The 27599-nt window shown below is 45.6% G+C and overlaps 2 protein-coding genes and 1 long non-coding RNA gene across 5 annotated transcripts in view; 2 read left to right on the plus strand and 1 right to left on the minus strand.

Annotated features, from left to right (window-relative positions):
* On the plus strand, positions 31–2255 carry TMEM186 (transmembrane protein 186). The gene has a single exon (XM_021411451.1). The coding sequence runs from the start codon at positions 397–399 to the stop codon at positions 1339–1341; it is 945 nt and encodes a 314-aa protein (XP_021267126.1). The 5' UTR covers positions 31–396; the 3' UTR covers positions 1342–2255.
* ABAT (4-aminobutyrate aminotransferase) overlaps positions 3793–27599 on the minus strand; it is a 34641-nt gene continuing 10834 nt past the window's right edge. For all 3 annotated transcript variants that reach the window (XM_021411448.1, XM_021411449.1, XM_021411450.1), the window contains exons 3-16: positions 25096–25193; positions 24098–24127; positions 23536–23653; positions 18454–18503; positions 14843–14923; positions 14275–14367; positions 13572–13634; positions 11945–12008; positions 11146–11294; positions 9515–9652; positions 8642–8809; positions 7799–7945; positions 6989–7100; positions 3793–5804 (exon numbers count right to left, since the gene is read on the minus strand). In XM_021411448.1, the coding sequence (XP_021267123.1) occupies positions 5683–5804; positions 6989–7100; positions 7799–7945; positions 8642–8809; positions 9515–9652; positions 11146–11294; positions 11945–12008; positions 13572–13634; positions 14275–14367; positions 14843–14923; positions 18454–18503; positions 23536–23653; positions 24098–24127; positions 25096–25193 (1433 nt within the window). In that variant the 3' untranslated portion in view covers positions 3793–5682. The remainder of the gene's footprint in view (positions 5805–6988; positions 7101–7798; positions 7946–8641; positions 8810–9514; positions 9653–11145; positions 11295–11944; positions 12009–13571; positions 13635–14274; positions 14368–14842; positions 14924–18453; positions 18504–23535; positions 23654–24097; positions 24128–25095; positions 25194–27599) is intronic.
* On the plus strand, positions 11293–22498 carry LOC110405788. Its single transcript, XR_002443106.1, has 2 exons — positions 11293–14886; positions 19163–22498. It is a non-coding gene; the product is annotated as an uncharacterized LOC110405788 (long non-coding RNA).

A 27599-nucleotide genomic window follows, 5' to 3' on the forward strand; every position in this document is an offset into this window, starting at 1 on the left:
GAGCGGGGCGGCGGGGGCGCGGCGCGGGGGGTGTCCGCCCGCTTCAGGGCCCGGGGCTGTCGGGCGGGGCGCGGCGGTCGCCTCGGCGGGGAAGGGTGGAGGTGCGGCGCGCGGCCTTTCGCGGCCGGGGCGGCGGTGGGAGCGCCACGTGCCGCGCAGCGCCGGGGCCGGGAGGGTGCGGGGAGGGAAGGCCCGGGGGCGGCTGAGCCGCGATGGCTGCTCCGGGCTCCGCGTGCGGCCGCCCTTGGGGCGCTGCTGCGAGGCCCCGCAGCGCTCGGTGTTCTGCTCCCGCCCCGCGGCGCCGTCCCCGTGGGCCGCGCTCCCGCCCTCCTTCCCTCGGGGCCGGGCGGCACGCTTCGCTCCGTTTTTCTGAAGTTGTCCTTCATTGGTTATTTAATGCGTCGCTGCCTCGCAGCCCCGCGTTCCGTGCCGTGTAAGCACCGTGTAGCGGTGCGCTTTTCCTTTCTGCACACCCGAAAAAAAAAACCAAAAAAAACAACGTGCGGTGGAGACCGGGCTCCGGCGTCAGGTTCCGCCCCGGGAGCCTGCTCCAAGCCCGGCGCCGCGCTCCTCGTTGCCGGGGCGGGGCCGCGCTGCCCGCTGCGCTCCGTGTGCCCGCAGGTCCGGCTGTGCTGCGGTACGAGCGGCCGCGCGGCGCCGTCCCTGCGGAGCTGTGTGCACGGGGAGCCCTGGAGGAGGCCGTGGAAGAAGGAAGCTGCCGGCCCGCCCTGCTTGCGTGGTACAGCCGTGTGCTTACGGTCACCCAATGGGCCTATTCGCGGTGCTCGCACCGACGTGCCGTCGGGCCGCCTGCGCCTGTGGGCTCCGACTGCCGCGGTCCCGCAGAAGGTCGGAGATGGGAGAAGTGAAGAGTTCAGCGTGGTGTACAGGTTCCCGGGCATAAAGTACTGCCGGGTGCTGTCGAGGCTGAAGCTGCTGCAGACCGCGACGACGCTGCTGGTGCTGCCGCCCGTCTGCTACCTGCACCTGCAGCAGCAGCTGTCCCAGGCCGTGCTCCTCTACACAGCCGGCATCGCGCTCTTCGCTGGTGTGATGCTCTATGGGATGAGCTATTTTTTCCGACGAATTATTGGATTAATCTACTTAAGTGAAAGTGGCAGAACCGTCAGAGTGGCCCACTTGACGTTCTGGGGGAGGCGCAATGACATTTACTGTCCCCTGGAGACGGTGATGACTTTGGATGAGGTTGGAGACGCCAGGGGGGAGCTGCTGCTCCAGTTCAAGCGGTATAACAGCGCAGAGATCTTGTATTTTACAATTAAATACGGCCAGATTGTGGACAGACAGAAGTTCAGGCAAATATTTGGAGAGCTGCAGTGATGCAGCAGTGACGTTGCTTGTTGCATTGTTCCTTGTGTGCATTCTTGTGTGATGTGTACGATTCGTTTATCAAACCGATGTACTTTTGTTGTTTTCTCATCTGTCGTTTTCCCACATCTGCTGGTATGTGTGCTCAGTGTAGAAGTGGTAACGAACGCTCCGCTGGGTAAGTGCTGTTGCAGCAGGGTTACGGGCTGAGCAGGAGCACAGGTTTGGGATGCAGTCGGTGTGCCACGCAGGCAGCGAGGGGCTGCTGCCGCCTTGGAGGTTATGGGGAAATGTGAAAAACCTTTTGAAGTGAATGCAGTGACTGTCAGAGCATCCTCACTTCGCATTCATTGTTACTTCTAGCAAGGTTTAGGTTAGCCGGGAAACTTCTTGAAATTAAACTGGTCTCACACAGTGGTATGATAAATGATGCTAGGTGTCAGAGCGATACAAGCCCATGTATTAACGAGCAGGAAGTAATAACAGCTATCGTGCTGAAGAAGGCTGTCTGGCAATCATAAAATCAGTGTTGAAGAAATGACGCTTGGACCAGCTCTCCTGAGTACTCGGGGCTGGTGGCTGTGTGGGTGCAAACACGACGTGGCACTCGGAGCTGTGCCCTGCGGCACAACTGATGGCCCCGGTGCAACGCCAGGGTAGAGACAGCCCTATGGGAGCTTTTAACAGTAACTCATTTCCCATTGAAATAAAGGAAGAACATACCTGAATTGTGATGCTGTGAATGGCAGGAGCCCTTTCTCAGTTCAGATCTCAGTAATCATTATCGTGTTGAAGTTTGGAACTGCTTGTCGTCCTCTGTTTATGTTCATGTTGGTGGGTTTTTTTTTTTTTAGGTTGTATGTATGAATGACATTTAATCCCTGCTGTAACACTTGAGTTGAAAAACAGTAAATATTGCAAAAAAATTATCTGAGACTGTGAAGTCCCCAGCCTTCTCTTTACCTCACTGTAGATTACTGCATAGCCTGGGGTCCAGCTCCTCTGGGTGGCTTGGTCTGTGTGCTGATCTGAGCTTGCTTTAACATCTACAGCACCTTTGCCAAACGCCCACCCAGTGCCCCAGCCTGTGTACCTAAAATGAAGAGAGAAAAGGTAAGACAACTAAAAGCTGTGTTGAATTACAGCTGAGAAGAGGAGCAGGTGCAGCTTTTGTTCTGTTGTCCTGGTAAAGCTCATCACCTGCGTCTGTGAAGGACAGAGGTTGTGCTCTGCTGTGTTAGTGTGAGTCCTATTGTGCCAGAGCCAAACCCTCAGCAGAAACAAGGATCAGGATTTGAATGCGGGAAAGAATCTAATGATGTGATCACTTTTTTAAGGTTTTTTTTTTTTTTTAATTGTTTAAAGCAACTTAACTCCTTATACTGCTTTTCTAGCTGTTATGGCTGTTATTTCATTGGAAGTGAGGTTTGGCTTCCCTCGTCCTGTGCCCAGCAGGAGCAGGTGAGCATCTGTCAGAACTCGGCTGCCGTGCGGCCACACCTCGAGCGCTGTGTTCAGCTTTGTCCCCTCGCTACAAGGAAGACGTGCAGGCTGCAGGGCACAGCCAGAGAAGGGCAGCAGGGCTGTGGGGGGGGTCTGGAGCACAAGCCTTGGGGGAAGCGGGTGAGGGAACTGGGATTGTTGAGCATAGAGCAAAGGAGGCTCAGGGACCTCATCGCTCTCTGCAGTTAGCTCAAAGGAGGCTTTAGCAAGGCAGGGCTCGGTCTGTTCTCAGTGACAGGACAAGACAAAATAGCCTCAAGTTTAAGTTGGATATTACAAAAAGTTTTGCTGAGAGGGTTGTGAAGCATTGGAGCAGGCTGCCCGGGGCATCGCTGAGGTATTTAAAAGCCGTGTAAATGCAGTGCACAGGGACGTGGTTTAGGGGCAGCGCTAGGTTAACTGTTGGCTCTGGTGACTTTCGAGATCTCTTCCATCCTAAATGGCAGCACATAACTAACCTTCACCAGCAGCGATGTCTGGAGTGTGCTTGTTGGTTTACTCCTCAGGCCGACTGAAATCTGTCTCTGGGTGGGTCAGCGGATCAGGTAAGTAAAACTGCCATTACAATGCAAAGGCTAACCCTGATTTATTGTTTATTCACGTTGAATGTCTCCTGGTTGGGGGTCTTCATCTAAATTTTGGCTGATTGGTTGATAGTGAGTTGTGCAGGAATATCAAAAGGAAGAAAGAATTTTTCCTTGGCGTAAATACCATGGCAGCAAATACCAGTTGAGTGAGTGGTCTGTAAGCACACAGCACCATTTGTGGAGGCATCTCTTCATGGCAATATATTTAATGTGCACCAGTGATTCAGTCTGGGCATGTGCTAGGTGTAAAATAAAGAGCCATGGGGAAGTTCAATTATAAATATTTTATTTAAGAATACTGATTACACATGAGATGTCATTTCTTAGGAATTTGTGTACAGTTACTGGTTACACCATGAAGTGAAGTTCAGTATTGGTTCAAACATTTATTTGGCACTGTCCACAGTATGCTGTAAACAATGGTAACTTCATATGCTTCAGCTGCAGTGCTTTCTATGTATTCTCTAACATGATCTCATGTTGTACACAATTATACAGTTACTGAGTGTCAGTAAAAATTATAAAAACATCTAGAGTATTCATCATAAAAGTGAAGATGTGGTAAGACTTCAAATTACTGGACCTCTGCTTCTGTAAAAGTACAAGACTTGCTAGGACACGAAAACTACTGCACTGATATGTGGAACTACCTGATTCCCAGAACGCAGCCGAACACGGTTCTCGGTTTGGCTTTCCTCTTGGTGATAATACTCTTATGAGGACAGTGATGACAGTGAGGCTTTGTTGAACACCCGTCCACCAGACCTTTCTCCAGATTTCAACAACCTCTGTTCAAAAACCTGCTCAGGTTCTGCCCAGCTGGTACCAGAATTCTGGGTTCTGCAGAGAACTTTATAGAAATCCCATTATTTTTAAGCTAGCAGAAGCCCATGGGAAAACCATGATTGAAACTTAGCAAGAAGCTAAGAAACCTTTCACAGTTTGGTAGCGCTGTTAAGCATGTAGAAATCCTTTAACTGCTATGTAATTAAAAAATTGCTAATAGGGCGACTGTATGAAATGTGGGCCTTAGTTTTGGTGCATAACATAAAAGAAGTTCAACTCAGTAAGGAAAAGTCAGGTGCCCGCTAGCCAGGAAAACGAACAGAAAAGGCACCAGAACTAATTCAAGTCAGCCTTAAGCAAAGAGTTCACAGTAAAGAGCGTCCAGAACAATTGTAACACAACAAAGTGTTGACGTTTTTTGACTCTGTGGCTTTCCAGAAGACTTCTGTAGCACTAATGACTTCAACTATTAGAACAACAGGTACACGTTGCATTACAGTGTGCAGCTGGGACTGAGTCTACACAGCAGGGGCTCTGATGTCGCGCAGTGGCTAAGATCAAGCAATTCTGCTGTAGTTTTACAAAATAGTCAAATTCTACTGAAGTAGAACTTGTGATAGCTAAAATTAATGGCTATCATTATGGTGTGTTTTGGGCAAATGGTAAAATAATCCTCAATAAATATAAGATCGCTGACAGAGGTGGAAATAATGTGCTTAGCATGATCCTCTAAGCTTTGTCTAATTGGAAACATCTCAGTATAGCTTTCTCTGTACAGGTCTGACTGTAAGAGAAGTCAAAAGTTTAAACCTCCAGGACACGGACAGTGCTTCAGTTCCACTTGGCCCCGCACACGTGGCTGCGAGCATCAGTGCCTCTGAAGCAGTACGTGGAGGCTGGCGGCTGCATAGAGCAGCGCTGTGATGCAGGTGGTAGGGCAGGCCAGTGTTCAGGGGAATGAAGCTGGCAATTATTCTGTAAAATACCGTACTTGGCAGTGGTGGAAAACAAAGCTTTCCTTAACATTTTTTATTCTGTCTGCCACCAGAGAATGGCTCTTTCTGCGTAGCAGGCATTTGTATGTGCACTTAAGTGTTAGGCCATACTTGTTGCTGCTTCTGGACACAAGTAAAGCTGCTGGGATTATCTGTGAGCGTGGACTGCACCAGGTCCTCTTTAGCCAAATCAAGCAGTCAGGGCCATAGAGGGAGGGAGGGCTCTGCAGTGCACACGGCCCAAAGAGGAAGGGCCACAGCCTCTACAGGAGCAGCGTGGGACCGCTGTGCGTACCTGCTGGGGAGCAGTACCAGGGCTCTGCCTGTGCTGCCTGCATGGAGCAGCTTGCCTTGGGCAGGATTACAGACAGAACGCAAACCTCAGTTTATGACTTTACACTTATCTTGTAAGTGGAGAAGACATGAATTAATGCAAACTACTTTCATAATCAGTTAGTTGTTCCAGGTGGGAGGAATGCTTTTTACTTGAAATTTGCTAAGATGTCACTGAAGATGTTCAGGAAGAGGTGCGCGTGGTGATCCTTGAAGATCAGCGTCGGACGAAAGCGGATCGACCTGTCCCCACAGCCTCCCAGCACAACACCTGCCACGAGAAGAGCTCCTTTAGTCATCACTGCCTGGCATCCAGAAAAGGCAGCTCGCACCTCACTGAGGAGGGGCAGTAGAAGCTTCCCAAAGCACTGCTAACCCTGCAGTCACACAGCACAGCACCAGTGGTGCCTCAGGCTTCACAGCAACTCCTAAAAACACACAGGCCCATTCTGTGAAACACCTGAGCTGTTGGAAAAGCTCCCTCCAGAGCTCAACCACCACCTGGGACTGCAAAGCTGCAGTACTCTACAGGTTAAGTGCCTCGATCACAGAACAAGCAGGCTTCTTTACGCTTTTGTTTTTACACAACTTCATTTTTAGTGACAAAAATTTTAAATATCTCAATGCTAGCAGTACTTAAACTGCAGCATTATTTTTTTAATCTTTTTAAATCAATTTTTTTGAAAAGATTGTGGTCTGTGAAAATCCATACTGTTGAGCTGAGCTTACCTTGCCTCTAAGCACAGCCTTGGTGCACCATGAAGCAAATGCCTTACACCTTTTCTCCCTGCTGGTTTTGTTTTCAAGAACAAAACACATTAGTGTCTAAACAGGGGCTGGATGTACCGTATGTGCTTCTTTCAAGAGATGTGAGCAACAGCAAAACAGCTGCAAACCCAGGGCCCACAGTTAAATGCAAAGACAGTATCAGGCTTCAGATGATGAGGTTCCCATCCTGAAACCTGGGCTTGCCTACAGCTGAGTGAAGTTCTGTACTAACAGAGGCGTGTGGTTGTACAGCCATACGTGGATATATATTTTGTTCTGAGGTATTCCATTAAATTCCTAGTTCTCCCTGAGTTTTCCTGCGTGACAGTTATGATAACAGTAATTTTCCTGATCTTCTTCTAGAAGTCAGCCATGCCTAGATTCACTTGTATTCACAGCAGAGCAATATTAAAGTGAGGTTACAGAAACGATGCCCTGCATAGGTCTCTCTAAGTAGCATCAGAGCTAAAGAGGCAGTAAATGTGCATGTAGATGCAACTGACTGGTTCAGATGTTTAAGGAGATATGGCTACTCCCAGAAAAGTCTTCATACAGTTTGTTTATAATTCACTTTCATCTTCGGATATTTCAGTATGCATGCACCATAATAAAAGAAAAAGCTTGAAGCATTACACATATCCTGTTTGTCACTTGAAACTTAATCCACACACGAATTTTCTTTCTTACCTTTGTTTCTCGCTATTGTAATTAGCTTGTTTCTAGTCGCATCATTTGGAGTGTCAAACGAACAGAAGGTTCCTCTTCCTCTCACTCTGCTGATAAGATGGGGGTAGCGAGCCTGCAGAGAGCAAGAGCGGTAAGGATGTATGATGGCAGCTGTTGCCACTGAGGGCAGCTGGTGGCAAGTTCTGCCAAGCACTCTGTAGCATGAAAAACCTGCTGCCTCCTGCTCTGGTGGAGTGCAGCTTGCAAACAGCCTGGCTATCTCGCATAACCACCCCCTGACTGATGCTCAACTAGCCCCACAAGCAGTGGAAGAGAGTGATGAACTCCCACCCCCTTCAGAACTCCTTCCACACGATGGCATATGGTACGGAATGTCCCTTTGGGCAGTTTAAGTCAGCTGTCCTCATTCTGTTCCCTCCCAGCTCCTTGGGCCCTTTGCTGAGAATGGCCTCAGCTCTGTACAACACTGCTTAGCAGCAGCTATAAACATGAGCGTGTTATCAACATTGTTTTTGTCCTAGAACCAAAAACACAGCATCGCAGCTTCACATATTTTGGAGGTCACCCTTTGTTTTGGATTAAGCTATATAAAAACTGCATTCTAAATCATTAAAGGAAAGTTTACTTCAGTTCAAAACAGGACATGTTTATTCAGGCTTACACTGAAGTCCCTGAACCAGTAAGTTACCATCATAGTCTGCTGCCCAGCTGGAGTTCCTCAGTCCAAGTATTTGAAACTGGATGAGGTCAGATCCTAACTGATCAGCGAATGTCTCCCTCTTATCTATAATATGCCTTAGAAATGCTTACCTGTAAATCCAGCAGCCCAGTCAGTAGTGCTTTTCCTGCATGGGCTGCGTTGTTTATAAGATCTTCTCTTTTAATAACCCTAATGACTTCAGCAAGCAGAAGGTTCTTGGCTGGATCTCCAAGCCAGGTGTTAAAAATCCGATAGGGCTTGGAAAAGAGTGGAAAGAGAGTTGTGGAACAAGTTAACAGGCAGGTCACTATAATGAAGAAAAGCAAGCCAACACATCGAGCACATCTGGTACGTGAAAAAGCATGCACTAATCTCATTAAGTCCCCTAAGGGCAGTAAAGTACAGCTGCCCCGCTTGGCATAAACACAGAGCTGCCACTTTATGCCCTGAATTTAGCACATTCTGTTCTGCTGCTCTGTCATGTCATAGAACCAAGGCTATAGATTATGTTGAAATCAGCACTGTCTCTAAGGGTTTGGTGTTCAAGTGTTACCTTCTCCTCTTAATTTTTTTCATCTATTACATACAAAGTGGTATTACTATGAAGAATAAGTCTTGATAACAGGATTCACACTGCTTGCATACAAGCTCTGAAGATGCCAAGCCCTGCAGAAACAGGCGTTGGTTTGTGGCAGCTTTCATACTGAAGGGCAGTGCATTAGGCTAAACCAGTTCCCCGCTCTCTCCCGCCAGCAATGTGAGTGACTGACAGCAATCAGGGTAACAGAGTGAAAGCAAAGACGACTCCTGTAAGCACAAAGCAAGTGTCTCTGGGACAGCAGCTGCAGCTAGCTGAACCTGCAGCACCAAGGGAAGCTCGCCTCTTCCACAGATATCGCAGGTGCCTGTGAAGGGGCTTGCCAGTTAGCACAAAGTTTCATTGAAAATCTTACAGCATTTGGCCTGAACTCCTCTTTGTGGAAAAATCCTCCTGTCATCATCTTCTTACTAAATGTTACCACATCAGCTGGATCATCCAGGCCCCAGTGCTCGTGTGCCCAGAATTTTCCTGTGCAGCCACCTCCTGTCTGCACCTCATCCACCAAGAATGCACAGCCATGCTGCAGGGATGCAAGTGAAAAGCACAGAACGTGAGTCAGCATTTCCAAAATAGAAAGACCCCCCTCAGTAAACAGGTAAGTACAAGCCAATTACATGTATGTCTCTCCTTCCTCGGCCTTCACTGCTCCAAATCTCCCCTCTTCAACCCCAGACCAATATTGCCGTATTTCCTAACCACACTTTCAAATCACTGTGCATTAGATTTCACAATTATTCACCTGTTCTCTTCTCTGAAAGCACATATTAAAGCTTCTCCCATAGATGGCTGAGGAGAAAAAAAATGCATCAAGTAGGTCTTACTAAAGGCCACCGCTTCTAAATATGTAGCTGCCGTGTTCCAGTTATGAAGGCATCTATCTTTGTTATTGTTTTCTTGGAACATCTGTACTTATCAGTGGATGTTATTTAATTGCAAAAAGAGTAGAAACTCAAGTATGCCAGCCAGAAGTTACCCAAACCACAAGTTCTAAAGTTGTCTGAACTCCTCTCAACAAATTGGATTGAGGAGTCCACTAACTGTGTGCCAAGGGTAAGAGAAAACGCTGTGCTGAACACAGGACTTGTTTGTGTTGGTACATGTACATAACTAGCCCAGCTGCTAACGAAGAGGCTTGTGAAGTTCCAGGCAGAGGAAGGCCCCTGGGGACAGGAACAAAGATCTCATGTTTAGCTACCACTGTGTGAGCAGCGAAATATTTCATTACCTTTCTGGCAATGTCTCGTAGCTTTCTAAAGAAGTCATCTGAGGCGTGGTTGTCCCCACCCTCTGACTGTATTGGTTCTATAATGATTCCAGCCACAATCTTCTTCTTTTTCCTGTATTTCACAATCAGATCTTCCACCTGCAAATCAATTCAAGTTACATTTTCTTTTTGTGGTCTTCTGATATTTCTTCCCAGAAAGATTAAACCTCAGCACCAGCATTTCAACATTTCAAAGCCATTCCTGCCTGTAATGGTGGCAGGGACCACAAGAAATCTATCTGGGATTTAACACTGCTGCCTTGTTCATAAATTTCGGTGAAGTTCAAACCATGATCTGAACCAAACCGTAAACTAGTTCTGCACTTATCTATGGTGTGAAAAAGTACAGCAAACTTCAGCTGAAAATATCACTGAAACCACTGCAGTTTGCTGTGCCATTGCTGTCATTCCACCTCAGTTATATTAAAAAAAAAAAAAAAAGGCACAAAACAAATCTCATCTGATGTATTAATGAAGGCAATCTTGTAAATTTGCATTTTCTAATCACTTCAGATGCTTTTATGTTAATCTGATGGAGCAGTGCAGAAATCCTGTTGCTGACAAGGGGCTTACAGAGGAGTTTCAATTAACCTTGTAGTGCCAGTCGTTAGGATTATTAGTGTCACTTGTACTTGAAATACCCCTTCACAGCTTTCAGGGCCCGCAGCCTGTGTAGGCTGCATAAAGCAGCTGTTTCCCAAGAGTGCCAGTAGACAAGTTCAAAGACTTTCAGGAGAGCATCAGCTTTCCTTTTTTTCCCCTTTTTTTTCTTTTTAATAATGGCTGAAGTCTGTGGATTGATTTTTCACATCCCACTTCCCCCCTGAATAAGCTGCTGTTGCAGGGCAGCAATCTGCTATGCTTTCAGTTTCCCCTGAAGTTCTGCAGGTTTCAGTGAGCAGCCCCTTCAGCCCAGCACTGCGGTGCAGCACTCAGCCCACTCCTTGGCTGCCACTTCTAATGAGTTTCCCAGACCGTACGCTGTTCTATTCCACAGGGCACATTACGCTTTGCTCTCCACAGCAGTCTCTCAAAAAGAGTGCCTTGCAAACAGCAGATCCTGGGTCCAGGAAGCCCAGCAGGGAATCCCATCATTCCGGCAGGTTTGCCTCCCTTCAGCTCTGCTGGGCTCACTTTCCCTTCCTCCTGCGCTAGGGAAGGCACTGAATCTGCCCACTCAGTCCCTGCAGCTGTCGGTATGATCAGGGCTTTATGCCCAAAGACTAACACAGAAAAGCTGAAAAAACTGAAATATTGGTACAGGCCCTCTGTGCTGAGAGTTATAAACACCCAGCTCTCTCTTAGTCCATGTACCTCTCCAAAATCTGCCAGACCAGGACATAATGAGCTGCTTCTGCACCTGAAATTTCACGTTGGTACAGTGTGTGGAGACCTCTGTAATCACAGCAGACTGGCTGCTCTTCTGCAAAGCAGGGCCAAACTGCTAACTGTAAAACAACAGTGAATGCTGCTCTAATCACATGCTGTTCCAATCCCTGAAAACATTCCTTTGGCGAAAAGCAGCTAAACCTTCTAACACCATTCATCATTTCAAAACAAAATTAACAGAAAGCTGCCAGGGAATTTGTTACCTCCTCTAAACAGCGGGCTTCTTCCTGTTGATTCTCTTTCACAAAGTCTTCCAAAGGGTACTTCAGTCTTGGAAATGGAGCAATAGGCCAGTCCAGCGATGGGATGTCCAGTTTGTGAATTGCTTTAGTGTGAGTTGTAGCTAAGCAACCTAAGCCCAAAAAAACAAGAATTAGAGTAATACCTGACAAGGAACTGTACAGGAAAAAAGCTACCAAAAGGTGAAAAATTGCCTGACGTCAGGACTTTCTGAATTGCTCCATGTTCTCCTTTCCTGAAATACTGAGTGATAGGATTTACTCAAGGTGAAGCAGAGTGCTCTAGCCTCTAAGCATCCATCTGCATATGCACTGTTCCAAAGGACAGGAGGACCTCTGTAACTGAACAGCACTGCTGGGTAGGTGGGTTCCACCCACTGGAAGAAAACCAGCCGTGGAGCTCTGAAGTACAGCCCTGGTGGTTAACGAGCTTGTGGCCGGGACTGAGCAGATATAAAACATCAACCAAGAGTGTCAACACATTTCGTGCTGTGACAATCTCACCCCGGGAGCTACATTACTAGTACACACTGGAAACCCTGGATTCAAAACTGAGGGATCTTCATATTCAGAAGATCTGAGATTAAATCCCACTGTCACTCAAGGATAGTTTCAGTATGGTGGAGTTCATAAGGCACACAGGCCTGCATCTGCTCTGCCTGCACGGCTCATCTCAGACATAGCTGCTCTGCAGTCTGCAGCAGGACGGCAGCTCGCTGCGGGGCCGGGGAGGAGGCACAGGACAGGGCAGGGCAGTTCTTACCGAAGGTCCTTCCATGGAAGCCACCCATGAAGGAGAGCATGGCGTAGTCGGGGCAGCCGGGGGGCTGGAAGCAAAGCGCAGAGGTCAGCGTGGTGCCGGAGCCGAGCCCTGCGGCCTGCCCAAGGCCTTCCTCCCCAGGCAGCAGCCACCAAAGATGGTGACATCGGCACATTTAAGAAATGCGTCATCCCGTAAGAGCTTCCTGAACTCCTACGTTATATCATTAGCATTAAAAAATATTTGGCAATTTATACCGATAATACTATACAACAGCAGAACATTCAGTACAATCAGCCCTTTTTGGTACAAATGACAAACACTTGTGCACGGTGTGCCCATGTCTGGGGGTGGCGGGGCCTCTGTGAGCAGAGGTGGGGCTGCCCCAGCTCCAGGCCCCACAGGGCACAGCTGAGCCCCACAGCGCTGCTGGGGCACGGGTTTCAGAATGGGCAGAGGGGGGCTGCAGTGAGGGAAAAGCGATCCAGAGCAGATCACACTGCACAGCCCTGAAGGAAGCCACAGCCTGTGGAGAACCCATGCCAGAGCAGCTTTATCTTGAGGGACTGCAGCCCATGGAAGACCTGCATGGGGCAGGGGAAATGCGTGAGGAGGAAGGAGTGGCTGACAGGAACAGTTATGGACTGAACACTGAGCCTGGGTAAAGGGATGGTGGGGCCACAACACAACAGATTCCCTAAGGGCTGATAAGCAACTTCCTTGTATGCTACAGACTGCCTAGACAAGAAGCAGAGATACCAAAGCAGTGAGTGAGAGCTGCCTCCTACGTGTACAGCTGAGTGTCTGCACTTAGGGCACGCTCGGACCAGCACACAGCTACTGACATGCTGTACCAAGAATGAAAATGGAACCATGACAAATGACTTGCAACCTGTGTACTATGTGGAATTAGGTGCCATTCTTTTATTAGTACGGGCACAGCCATCTCTCTGACCAGACTGTGAGCGACACCAGAGAACTTTAAAACCAATTCTGAAGACAAGCAAAACCCAAACCCTCCTTCTTCACGTTTTTAAAGCCAAATGAATTCACTAATCTCATGCAAATGAACAGAGTGCTTTTCTCTAGAGAGGTGACAACCATGGGGCTGGGACCACCAGGTTACGTGCATCTCAAAGAAGAAATTAAATACAGTTTTCTGCTACTGCAAGTTAAGATTTGTACCTGGCATGAGCAAGACCACCTCAGATGAAAGCTGAGTAGGATTTCAGAGCTTTTTCAGCTGCATCTCAGTTTCCTCATCCCACCCATAACAATTAAGTTTTAACTACCCTCCTGATTACTTCTAAGCCATAAAATCACAGCTGCTGGAAAAATGAAAAGGACTGTCAATATTATTTGCAAAATGCACATGTATTAATAATCCCTATGGATCCATCCATCACCTGGTTCCCTTTCTAGGTATTTCCCAAGATTCACTGTGGAAGGATGCAGAATACTAGCAGCAGGTCTTGTTATTTGTTGGAAGCAGTTTGTCTGTCACCATTTTCTAAGTTGACAAAACTGAGATTCCACTTTAGAGTCAGGAAAGCCATTTTTTCCCCCCAGCCTTCTCTTAGAAACCCAAGGCAGTGTTACAGCTGTATGGTAGAAAACCCCACAGCGTTACCTGGTTAATCATGCACGATTCCAGCTCCTCTTTTGTGACATTATTACGGCCCCTCTCCTTGTTCTGCAAATAAACAAAACAAAAACAAAAAAACACCAGCAGTTTTCCTTTAGTTGTAATCACTGAATTTGTAGCTGAGTTAAGAATTACTAATTCTGTTATTTCAAACTAAAGCCAATGGAGACATTGACTGTGGTTCCTATGACTGCAATATGCATTTTGTAAGACAAACTGTTTTAGGTAAATGTCAGTTCAAGATGTTGGCCCTAGTAATGTACAGATAGGCAAAGCCAGTCTGTCCTCTCACCCCTACACATCAGGAGAAAGGACACTGCTGATGGGGAGGCAATTCCCAAGGAAGACATGACCTTCCTTGAGTTTTAGGTTAAACCATTTCTGGAAGAAGAGGAAACAGATCACAGTACACAGCTGATCACGCGGTGAACAAAGAATAAGCAGTAATACCACATACATTTTCTTTCTTTCCTTTCCTTTTTAATTTCTCAAGTTGTATCAATAGCAATTGAAAGCTCAGATGAAGGCTTTTTAATAAAGAACCTATATTAAGTTGAATATAAATAACATTACACCTGGAGAGCCTCCAAGCCTTACTTTGCTTGGTAACAGCATTTATGTTGATGGATAAATACAGATTTCTACATCCAAAACTACAAAAAAAGCCCACTATTAAAATTTTACTCACTCTGTACCACATAAATATTAATTTAAATGCATTTTCATTTGAGCAGGATCCACAAGCCATGGTCATCACCTGTGGCAGACCCTTGGGAGCCACCTGTCAATAAAAAGAGAAAATCACTTCAAAAGACTGAGCACAACTGTAGTGGAAACTGAACATTATGTAATGTAATTAGTTTCAATGTAATGGGAGAACAACCATGCCTGGGATGAGGAAAGCTGACTCTTACTGCAGCTGAAGGGGCTCAACACAGTCCACTTATGCTATCTCCTATGAAAGCATGGTGAACAGAAGTAAATGAAAATGCATTCTGTTCTCAATTCTTGAATCCACACTGAAGGAGGCAGCATCTGTGCTGAGAGCAGACACATCACCCTTTCACATTCAACTGTGAAGCCTGGGGAAAAAGGTTCAATCTTGTCACTTGCTGGTTCCGGCCTCTTGAAAGAGCTTCCTCCCTCCAGCAGGTGGACAAAGAGCTAATCCATGGTGTTCCCTATGAAAACCCCACTTCTCTTCTTGTTCCCTGAACACAGAATGCAGTCACTCGGCACAGCCATCTCAGACTTACTGATAACAAGGATTCCTTCAGTCTTTCTGAAAAGTTCTCTGGAGGTAATATCCCTAGGGCGGGTCTGTTGATAAAAGTGCTCTACAAAGGCAAAGGAAGAGAAACCGTTAGTTTTCAGTATTACGTGAGAAATACCGTGTTGATATCAAGGTAGTTACATTTCATTCTTACCACAAATAACAGCCAGAAATTTGTACTCCTGGCACACAGAGTTTTACAACCAGGTGATAATATTAATGTCTTGGAATAAGCTTTTCTGTTTATTCTTAATAGGAAGGCTGCTCCAAAAGTAATGCCTCCTACTTTATTATGTTAGTTCACGACATCAGAGATGGATGTCAGTGGGATGGCAGTAGAGCTTGAACCTTCCCACCAACATCCCATTGCACGTTGGTGCCGTGTGACAGATGGCAGCAGAGGGGCACTCTGACAGAACGGTGTCTGATGTGGAAGTGCACATAAAGCAGAGGCGTGTCACTGAATTTCTCCATACTAAAAAAATGGCACCCACTGACATTCATCAACGCCTGCTGAATGTTGATGGAGACCCAGCAGTGGATTGAGCACAGCAAGGCAGTGGTAGTGCATTTCAGCAGTGGTGATGGCAATATGAACAACAAGCCATGCTCCAGTCCAACATGGAAATTTAATGAGCACTGCATGCAGGCTGTTGCTGTTCATTGCTGGCATAGTGAATGGTGACTATGTTGAAAAACAGTGTTTTGTAGCTGAGAATTTGCTCTATGAAACAGTGTTATCGTGCTCTTTGTATCTTGTCATTTCCATGGAAATAAATAGGAGGCATTACCTTCAGAGGGGCCTATGTATTTTATTCTTACAGGGCAGTAGTGGGCAGTGCAGCAAGGAGATTGGCGAGAAGCTACCTTGCATGCTATTCTCTCACTAATCGGAAACATGCATTAAACCAAGCTCAAGAACACTGACCGTGATATATCCAGACAAGTTGGTTAAGACTCTTTTCAGCCATGTCCTGCATTCATGAAGCTTGCCCATTTGCACTAGCAACATTCCAGGGAAATATTTCTTGTTCTAGTGCCTTTTGTTTGCACAGTCACCTTTCCCAGTGCCTTACCTGAATTTTAGGTACATTCTTTACTGTGTATTACAATAGAAGATTTCTAGCTTGTCAGTGTCATAGTTTTCTCACCTCTTCTTTTCTCCTTTCCATTTCCTGATTGAGCTCTGACCTAAATCAGGTGCCACTACTGCTGAAATAGTCCCAGTGGTTGCAGTGTGACCTCTCCTAACAGAGTGCTTCCACAGCTGAGCTTTGGTGACTGAAGTCTTTATGGGTCTCCAAGAGGGGACAGACTATATCCCAAGCTTGTACAGTTTTCATCATCCTTCTTTTTTCTCACTACAGGTACTCAGTTATTCAGACTTGTGGCCACAGTAAGAGGTGTGAGTGGTCGTGCTGTACAATCACAGCAAGGCTGGAGGCACCTCGAGGTCCCTCTACCCCAGTGCTGCCCCAGCAGAGCCACCCAGAGCAGGGCCCAGCCCCACGGGCAGGCGGCTTTGGGAGAGCTCCAAGGAGCAGACCCCACAGCCTCTGGGCAGCCTGTGCCAGGGCTCCGGCACCGCACAGCACAGCAGTGCTGCCCGATGGGCAGAGGGAGCTCCTGTGCTCCAGGTTGTGCCCAGTGCCTCTGCTCCTGGCCTGGGCACCTCTGAAAGGAGCCTGGCTGTGTCCTCTCTGCACCTCCCTGTGGGTATTTGTGGACATGGAAAGGATCCCCCTGAGCCTTCTCCAGCTGAACAGCACCAGTACATGTACAACATTTCAACAGAACTCTGAGATAACCAGAAGTCACATAAGGTATAACAAAGTGCGAGCTACAACTCGGTAATTCGTACAAGTGTACCACTTCCAAACCAGCATTTGCTTCAACAGACTCAAGCTTAAAAAAAAAAAAAAAATCTAAGTAATGCCATTACTGGCAGATAACCACAAAGTTTTTGTTTAGTACATATGAGAACTCTTACTTGACTTTTTACCTCAATTTAGAAGGCAATTCTCATATGAAATTAGAGATATGAGACCATAAATCTGTCAAGAATTTGATTATGGGTTGTCACAGTCAATTGACAACATTTGCCATTAAGCAGAAAAGTCTATTTCTCTTTTGTTATTAATGAGATGCTCAGTACCAAGAAAAAACATAACGCTGACATCAAGCTGCTATGGTCTCAAATGAATGGATGCATATTTAGTTCTTTATAGCTGGCTATAAAGAGGGTACATGGAGCATTACAGATAAACAAAAAAAACATCTCTCCAAGAAAACACCAATGCTGTTGTTAACTATAATCAAGGGCCCTCCACTGATGCGTATTACACTAAGAACAGTATTTTCACAGTAAAGCTGGCACTGCAGCCAGACCCCACTGTCTGCAATGAGGTTCCCCCAAGTTCTGGCTCTTCCAGCTCTCCGGCCTCGGCGCTGCTAAACTGCCCTGCACAAATGACATCGCGCCGGTGCTGGGCTCAGAGCAAAGGCTGCCAAGAATGGGCAGTGCGGTCAGGGACCAGCTGCCTTTGTGCCACCCTCTGCCCTTGACCAAACTGATGGAGGTTTCAGAAACTGGAACAGGGTACCACTGATTTTGATGCGGGAGAGATGGGCCTTGATACTAAGAGCTGGCAGCCAATCAGTTTCCCTTTTCCAGCTGAAAGATTAGCAACTGCCACCAGACAATTGGTTTTTGTTTTGTTTGAAATCTGACTTTGCCTACTGCTGCATTAAACAAAGGCATTATCATCTCCTCAGAAATAATTTTATGAGCTGATGTTAAGTAGAAACACTAGTGCTCCCGCGTATCCAGACCCGCCTTTAGTAACTCTGGCCCTTCTAGCCTTGATGGTGGGCTTATTTTATTTTTAAAAACTGAAATATTTTGTTTCTGGACAAGGCAGAGTTCTTCTCATCCTGAAGGACGGAGAGCTGTTAGCAGCTCAGCTCAGGGAACCCGGACACCTGTGCTCTTGGTTTTGAAATCATTCTGTTCCTGAACTCTTATTCCTTTCATTTTCCAAGGACATGTCAGTGGCTTAGTCAACGTCATGCTTAGGGGATGAGAACCAGGTTCTAAAACACCCCTCAAAAAAAAAACAACAAAAAAACCCAACCACACAGAAAAACAAAGCAAACCAAACAGAAGCAAAAAAAAAAGAATACAACAGTAACAAACAAAACAACACTGGGCATTCCAGATTTAAAGCACCATTTTCATATACAGAACACTACGCTCTTTCTGAAGGACTTGTGCTTGCTTTCAGCCTCAAAAGCTTTGCTCAAGAACACGGCTAAAATAATTAACTGGAAACTCTGTGAAGTGTGGTTTAAATTGGCTGCAAGCATCCCAAGCGTTTGCATCACCCAAATGTTCCCTCCTTGTAAAGCTTTGCATACTTTTCGATGTCTTCTTAAACACTACCAAGCTATTTGCATCTAATGAGAAATACGGAAAGCACACCTTACCATACTTAAAATTGAGCCATTAAGCATTCATTATCAGCCTAAGAGAAATAGGAAAAGATTGCCACAAGGAGAGAGAGGATGCCTTCAAGTTTGCTGGAATTCACTTACCAGGTTCTGAGGTTGCTGGAGAAGCTTTATCAGAGACGGATGGCTGTAACCTAATGAAAAAGAAAAAGTTGTGTCTGGTTTATGTAAACTAATGTGGAGAGTGACCCAGAGAATAACCTTGTTCAGGCTGTTAACTCAAATTCTGTTTAACGTGTGCATGCTTTAACCATCACTAATATAATTTCTTTTGAAGTAGGACAAACCTCCTCTTTTACGAACTTGGTGTCAGGCAATAGCACAATGTATTTCAGTACACGCAGTTATAATCATAGCACAAGAAGAGATGAACATAACACAGATCTTCTGGCAGTGGAACACTGCAGTTTCCTCTCTACCACGTGGCCTTCTATGCAAGATGCTGTCAAACTTGTTGAGAAGTGCACGTGCTGCACCACTCGCTTTCTCTCCTGACCAGCTTTCTTATCTCCCTTGTCTTCCTTTAACACACTTTTGGTTGGACAAAGACACAACAGCTTGTCCCTGCTACCTGAATAAGTTAAAATATTAAGGATGCTTCAGATTTAACAAGAGCAAAGCGCTTAATTTATACCCATTGATGTTACACGGGATCACTTGCTTGCTTACAGGTAAACCAGCAATATCTGATGTAGAAAAAGTATTCAGCACAGAACATTGTGTTTTGAACCTCATTTTTATGTCTGAAATGTCAATGCCAGAACTTAACATAATCTTTTATATTCTCTTGCAGAAACAGCTGGAAACCTCATCTTCCCTACCGCTCAAGAAGTCAGCCTGCTCTAATGTTATTACAAAAGCAAATCATGCCCCTGAATTCCCCATTCTAGTTGAATGACAACAGCCCTTATTATCCCGCCTGAGCAGCGGAGCATTCGGCTACTGCATTAACAAATCAATTATAAATTCCATTTTGAATATTTTAGTTCAAAACAAGGAAATATCCAGACTGTTTTTCAGACGCACATCACGCCGCAAGGAATCTGTTAAAATTATTATGAAGATGACACAAGTGGCTATTTGGACACAGGCAACTAAACCTGCACTGCATCAGCTGCCAAGGGAAGAACTGTGAGAGGCGGCCAGGGCTGAGGGCTGGGCACTGAGAGCTGAAGCTGTGGCTGCAGCCCAGGGCACCTTGGAGAGCGCAACATCGGGAATCTCAAATTACACTTGTTATGGAACAACAACCAGCGCTCAGGGAGCTTAACCATTAACTCCGACACTGCTTGTAAAAACGTGTGAATCTGTTGCAGGGGTTAAGTTAGCATGAAGAACGCGAAGACCTTTGTATCTTTTGTTATGTAACACAAATTGAAGGCTTCTGTTACCCGTAACCCATTTTATTCCATCCCCACAAGATGCCTTCTTCCTCTCTCTGCACTCGGTGCCCTGCAGCTCTGTCTGCCCCCTCCAGCACTCCCTGATCATCAGCGCATCCTTGCCAAGACCCTGGTGCAGTAAGAGAGAACCCTTCAACCCTGCCTTTCTGCAGGAGCAGGAACACGTAGAAAGGTGCTGAACTGCTGCGCGGGTTTATATTAATAAATCTAACGCAGGAAAGACCGGAATGGTTAAGTAATTATTATGTAACTATTGTAGACAAAGTCAGACAGCTCCTGGGCTAAGACAGCAGACGGGAGCTTGTTTCATTGCCAAGGGCAGCACCACGGTTTATAGCTTTATGAATCCACTCTCCAGCACTTTCCTATCAGAAGTGACAGAGCTGGCTCTAAGAGGAGGGCACCTGTTCCATCACTTTGGCTGCCTGTCCCAATCAGCACAGCAGAAAAGAACACGTCCTCCAGGCTCATGAATGTGCCTGTTTGCAACAGGATAAAAACTGCTGAAAGAAAGAGATGGAGAAAGCCTTAAGAACAGGCTGCCGCCAGCAACACCAAACTACACCCCTCTGAATCTCCAAGAAAAAGAACAGGCCTCACCAACAATAAAAAACAGATTATTTCATTAGCTATTGCAGGTGACATGCAAGTAACCATGTCGACAGAATCCCTCCTGGCATTTGGCTGCAGAGGGTTTCTAACTCTATTACACACATTAGACACAGGTTTAAAGGAACACGTGTTACAATCTCCCCAAAACTATGGGGTTTAAAAAAAACCAAAACAGTTTTAAAACAGAAACAGTCCAGAACATCTTTGCCTGCAGATTTTTTATACTTCTTATCTCTCTGCACAGGCGGTTATTACCTCTCACCTTCTGCTGATAACTACATTCTGGTGCAGCAGAACGTTATTAAATCTCGGGGAGCTCTGACAGATTCATAAAAGATTCTGCTGGGTTTACGTGCAGAGATAAGCACCGATGACTACAGGCACCTTGATCTGAGAACGTCAGCTCACCCAGAAATCTCAAAAAGATTTTCTTCTGGTGTCCGAGTTAGGACTTATCTCTGTCACCAAGAGGGACGCTGTTAGCAACCTCTGCAGCTTCACTTTGTCCATCCTGTCGCTCAGTTCAACTTAGAAAAAACTAATACTGTGTGTTCAGTCAGATTTAAGTCAGTCTGTATTACATTCCCATTTAGTTGTTGCTGCACATCACAGATCCATGGTGTGAGAGGCTGTATGAAGTGCTGCACTATAGCTCTTACATGGCACATTACACTCCTGACCATTTTCCTTTCTACATGGCAGCATCCTGAATGCACTTCAAGCAGTTTTCCCACCATGCATCCCATTGTGTGTCTTGAATATTTGCTTTGATAAAAGCTCAGCGATCATTAGGAGGGGAGGAAATGAACTAAGAGACCAGTCAAAATCCTACTTTAAATCAGCGGGTTCTCAGGAAAAGAAATCCACCCTCACTTAGCTAAACAGCTTGGTAAAACTGTTTTGAAGACATGAATTTTGTTTGCTTAATTTTCTACTCCTTTCAAACCATGAAACTCACCACTGTCCCATGCCATAATGTGTGACGGGACGTTAGAATGAACGCATCAAAGAGTTTCATCTCTTGGTCTGCATGAATGGATGATGAAATCCCATTCCTTTTTCCAACAAAGACTGCTGAGAACAGCTGGCTACAGTTCCGCCAACCTCCTTTTACACACATTTTCCATCATTAGAAAGCTACAATGAGCAAACAGAAATGTTCAGATAAATCATTCCATGGCTGCAAGCAGAGCCAAAATAGCAGTGGAGGTGTTCCCAGAAAAGTGATGAATGTATGTCCAAAAGCCCAGGGGAGATGCTGCCACAGCTGCCTGCAAACGATGCAAGTGCTTTGGCATGAGGAAGGTAGTCAATGGAAGCTCAAGAAGAAATGAGAAAGGCCAAATGAAACAGGCTGTCTAGGTTCTCTAAGAGTTGGTCCCTTGCTTTGAGTCTGGCCCTAACACAAATCCTATTAATAGACGATTGCAGGGTACGTTAATTGTAGTTTAGACAAGAGGAGAAAAACTAAAAACAAATCAAAACACACACACACAGAACAACATCAGCCACATTAGCCATCGGCTGTTACCTTTCCAGCATGCTGAAAGTGTCAGAAAAGGCTATATGGCATTTAGAATGCTTAAACCCTGAAGTTGTTCAGCTATTAATAAAGAAATGAATAATAAATAGCTGAATAATTAGCTACTGATAAATAGCGCAATGTGTTTCCTAAGAAGTTCTGCCAGTTAGGAGAATATTTCTTCCCTCTCCTGACTGCAGGAAGATGAGCAGTGCTGACCCAGTTCCTAACCTTTTAGGAGGATCTTTGTCCATGCAACAGGACTACAAACCCCCAATATTTTTCACTATTAAGAAGAAAGGAGACAGAGGGCTTTTATGTGTTCCTAGCTCATTCTTTTTTCATTTGTCTTCTCTCTTTGCTAATGTCAATGTTCCCGATACTCTAAGAGTTGTACTGAACTAAGCAAAGATGGGGCAACTGAAAGACATAAAGCCACTGGCTCTGGATGCTGCCCATAACAAGTCAGCTTCTTTAGAAGACCTGCCTGCTGCACTCAGTGATACCTGCAAGCCATTATATGGACTCATAACACAAAGTTTCTCCAAAATAGCACTTCTTGTTTGAATAAAGGAAGGTCTGGAATCATAAATGCAGTTCCTTTTCTAGACACCTAAAATCCAATTCTGTTTAAGTTAGATGAGGACTGCCATACAAACATCGTGCTTCTTCGTCTCATCCCTGTTTCCACATTAGTGCTGACAAAATTATCACAGTGCAGTCTCTAATGGGGAAAAATACTTAGAAATCATGTTGATGAAAATAAGCTATGAGCACTGAAGAGTTCTGGAACGATTTCACATTTCTTAGGGTGCTGCATGAAAGCGGAAAAGACTGGAATAACTGAAAAGGATTGCAGTTTCAAGGTCTAATGTCAAAAATGTGGTAATGACCTGAACATTGCTAAATACTGCTTCCCAACAGGGAGGCCTGCAAGGATAATTTCAAGTCATCGCTGTTTCTATACACAGCAACTTTTTAAATCTACTTTTTAAATGGCCACAGCAGTTCTGCTCTTTTTGCTTCTGCAGAAATAGATTTTCAAGCAACCGAGAGGAAGCACAACCAACAACAAGCCAACTGAACAGCTGCTGATGCTGCACCCCTTCAGCTGGGGCCGCATCTCTACCTGCTTTAACTCAGCACCGCAGCTTCAGTGGTTGGTCTTGTTCCATCTCACAGGAATCCACACCACCTACTCCTTTTTTCAGCTCCCTCATGAAGGAAAGGTTAGCTCAGGTGCAGAACATGCTTTAGTGTTAATGACTTTCAAGTTGTATTTGTTATATTAGTGTTTAAAAAAGTAACGTACCATGACTGAGCCACAAGGTACCTGAATCCAAGCAGAGCTCCAACTGTGGAATACAACTTAAGATTAATATTAGAGCTTCTTCCAGGTACTGCTCTGTGCTCCAAGTGAGCCATAATTCTGAATTTTTAACCTTGTTTCCCCAGCTGTTCAAAAACATCAGTGAATAATACACAGCAGCGTGGTACCCTGCTTACAACGAGGCATACATTACGTCAGCCTCTGGTCGGGTCGTTGTTAATTAACCAACTTCTTTGGTGGCAGCTGAGAGAACAATAGCTTAAGGACAAAGCAAAAATTTTGGTACAGCTGTTTCCTACCTATTGGGATGGATGAAATCTGAGAGTAGAGATCCAGCATGCGATTGCCATCGACATCTACGAGGTAGTTCCCTCGGCTCTCTTCGTAATTGCAGAAGAAGTGCACAGCTTCGGCATTCTTAAAGAAAAAAACAATGAACAATGAGAGCTGTAAGCAGCAGCAGTGCGGAGGAAGCAAAAGCAAAATCTGATAAAAATATAAAATATAAAGACACATTATATCCATTCCATGGGAATTTACTGCAAAGCTATTTTATAAAGAGGGACTGTCAAGAATGGTCTGTTCTAAGGAAAAAGCGGAGGCAGAAAAATGCACATTTCCATCATCCATCAGCTAGATAATAGACAATGACTGAACAACTCTGAGTGAACAAAATAACTCTGCCAATCCTCAATAACCAGGTAGTTCCGGATCTGAGACTGTAACTCAGGCTTCTTTACTCGGCGAAGCCCCAGATGATGTCTGCAGTTACACAGAACCACAAGCCTTTAACTTCACAAACAACTGCAGATCCATACTGGATTAACACCTGCACCCAACTCAGAAAATGTGACCAATTACCTGAATTCCATTCAGCTGCTTCATTAATTCCTGCAGAAAACAAAACAAAACAAATCAGCCTCAGGAACGTAATTACCAGATGCTGAAGAAGAACATGTTTCTTTTATATGACCACATAGACTGTGTGCAAAGTTTGCAATCTCATCTGCTCCCCAGGCAAGTGCACTTGCCACATGAACCTTCGCAGTGCACCAGGCACATATGACAGCCAAAAGTATGGCACGCTGAGCTATGTGGGTGCATACACAGCTTAACTGTAAATCTCCAAAAAGGAAAAGCTGCCTCTAAACTGCTCAGCTGAATGGAGAAGAGACAAATCACATGTGCAGAAGGGATGCTGGCACACGGGTCCTAGAAACACAGCTTTAAAAAAATAGAAATTGGTCTCTTAACACGCAGAGTAACTGTGCCCATTGTGTCTGTGCTCCATGCAAATTCCTGTGTTTGCAGGGAGCTTGCAAAGGAGGCGGCAAACAAATTCTTGAAGAAAATTATTTTGACCCTGGAAGCACTTGTAAGTGCCCTAGCTCTAAGGCTTGTTTGCTTTTTCTCTGCTGATTTAACAGCTTCTGTACAATACCAACTCTAACAGAGGAGAACTGCCTAGCAAACTGAAACTTTGCATTCATTTTGACACCAAATCATTATTTTACGTCACAAGAAGTCAGCTGGGTTGCCCTCACAGGTAGCCAAAGTTCCACACCAAGCAGAGAGACCTTTCAGCAAACGGGTACAATTTGGCTCTCAGCTACTTCAGGTGAGAAGCTGACAGCTGAGTTCTGGAGAAATTCAGGGCTCTCTCAGAGTGGGGCAATGCAAGTCAGGGTTTCCCCCTATCCGGGTTTTCACCCTCAGCATTTTGATGCAAGTGGGCACAGACTGTTGTAATGTGATTTTTATCCATATTAGAATTAAAGTTTGGAATAAAATTTGTTTTCAAGTGAGTTAAATGTAGCTAGAGAAAAAAAAATATAAGCCACTATGCTTTGAGAACTCACCCGAGATCGTGGTCCAGGAACTTCTGTCTTCATTAGAGGTCCATCATAATCAAAATCCACATCAATTTTAGCTGCAGCTTGACTGATATATCTGTGTCCTGCAGGAGATAATGAAAACCTGAGTAGAGATCATAATTTTTGTGTTCTCCTTCAGAATAAATATCCAGACCTTACCTGAGTGCGCACACTTGACGGATGAGACCAATTATGTCGTGCTGTCTGAAGGGAACCAAATATCTCACCTCTTTGACAAGAGTGAAATAAAACTAATACCAGTGAGGTAGCTTTAAAAAAACCCACAATAATGAAGGGAGATGACAGGGCAGCCCCAGAGAAACAGAGGCAAATCCTGCTGTAAGGGAAGAGCCCACGTGCCTTTGTTACAACACCGAGCAAACGGAGCTGGGGACACCACGGCACCAAGCAGGGGCAGTTAGTGAGTGCCAAGGAGCACCACTTTGGTTCTGGAGGATCCTTCCTGAACGCACACACATTCCTTTAAGGGGGCTGGACGATCACTGTGCATCTGCAACCAAGGAGGTACAGACTTGGGAGCTTCAGCCAGGTGCCCAGCAAGAGACCACAAGCATGGTCCATGCGTTGTCATTAAGTGCTCAGCAGAAGTGATGTCCTTAACAGCCACGTCTGTGTCGCAAAGCACCGGCAAGCTTTTAGCCAGCGCAGTATCAAAGACAAATTAATCTTCACAAGCTTAATTTAGGGGCATCACCTTCGCCCCAGATCAACACCTGAAGCATGAGGCACAGCCCTCAGTCCGTGGCAGGCATGTTAACATGGAACAATTTGTGAAGGCCACATGAGGCCCTCGGCTCCGTTCCACCAGCAGGAAGGTGTGCCATGCAGGCCTGGTTTGGAGAAAGTTTATCTGAAAAATCACAGCCCTTTCAAAGCATCCCTAGCTGCTCGTTTTGGGAAAACTTTGGTCTGTAAAGATAAATCTCCTCAGCTTTAATTCCATGTGCTGTATCCGAGATGCGTCACTGCCTCTCCGCAAGCTATTAATAGGTTTCATTACAGCAACACCACTTCATTTTTGTGTCACTCTGTTTAGCTTTCATGCAAATTGGAGACTGCATGGCAACTGTTCCATTAGAAAAGAGAGGTACTGCAGATACACAGCCAATGAAGCTGCAGATTGAGCAGGCAGCCTATAGAGACTTAAGGGGAAAAGAGACCCAACCGATCCACGTGCCCCAGCTCCATCCACAATGGGAGATGGCAGCACACCAACACTGAACACTTCTACTTCTCCCATATTAACCAGCATTTATTTTATAAACCTTAGTAGGTAACAGATAAAGAAAAATCTAATGAGCTTCCAAGAAGCAACACAGACCACTCCTGTTGGTGTTCTGGGCAGGTAACTTCTGCTCCATGTATTCTGAAAGAACTGCACAACAAAGACTTGCCATCCATTATAATGTTGCCCAGGAACATGCCAAATAGCACAGGGCTGAGAGGAAAGCAGCGTTACAGTAAGGCAACTGTTGCACTGTTGCCTGGTATGACTTCCTGCTATTTCCCTTCAAGACACAGAAGCGCGTTCCCTTACCCGACCCGCGATGGCCGCTGGGTGCGTACAACCCTGTAACACGAGGACCACGCAGCGGTCAGTTCAAGAGACTACACGCTCCTATTACAGCCATGCTCCTCCCTGACGTTCATGTCACACTACAGCTTGCGCGTAAACCAATCCCTAGAAGTCTGAAGCTACGCTGTTGAGCCAATGGTCCGACTCAACGCACCGACCTCCTGCTGAGCTCTGCAATCAAACTGCAAGGGAAGAAAGGTTTCTCTTGTTCTATCAGCTTAGCACAAGAATAGGACCAAATGATGTGACCTCAGCTCTCGTCTTAAAAACGTGGAGAGGCAATGGGCTGCAGCAGTGTCTGCTCCTGAAGAAGCATTAATAATGTTTTTTAATGACATGTAGCTAATATGAGGGAGAACAGCAAACAGAGCACCTCTTGACATCAAATCAGAAGTCAGAAAATAAATGATGCGCTATCAGTGAACCTAATTATCAGAGAGCACATCGGCTGAATGACTTGCAGAGGATTTTCGACCCACCTCATTTACAGACGGTGGGTACAATAAATGAAACCCTGCTTTTCTTGCTTCCTGCAGGCTATTCAAAGCCCCGTGTAACACACATCATCTGTGCAAACATCGGAGTGTGTAACACCAGCAGATCATCACACCCTTCCTTTTCACACATCAAGATGCCATCACCTGCTAGCAGACAGAAAAGCTCCCTTTTCAACTCCTGTTTTCTAAGCTCTCCTCATCACTCACCGGGTGTCTTGCGCAGCAGTTTTTAATAAAGAACCACATTGCTATAGCAACGTAATTAATGTAAATATGCTCTTGTAACACTTTGCAATGTTAGCAGTCACAAGGAGCACTGCTGTGGGCAGGTCTCTGTGTTAGGCAGCAATCTCTGCTAAGGAGAGGGAGGTTCACCACAGGCCTAGAAAGTACTT

This window comes from Numida meleagris, chromosome 13 (genome assembly GCF_002078875.1).
Source record: "Numida meleagris isolate 19003 breed g44 Domestic line chromosome 13, NumMel1.0, whole genome shotgun sequence".
NCBI lineage: Eukaryota > Metazoa > Chordata > Aves > Galliformes > Numididae > Numida > Numida meleagris.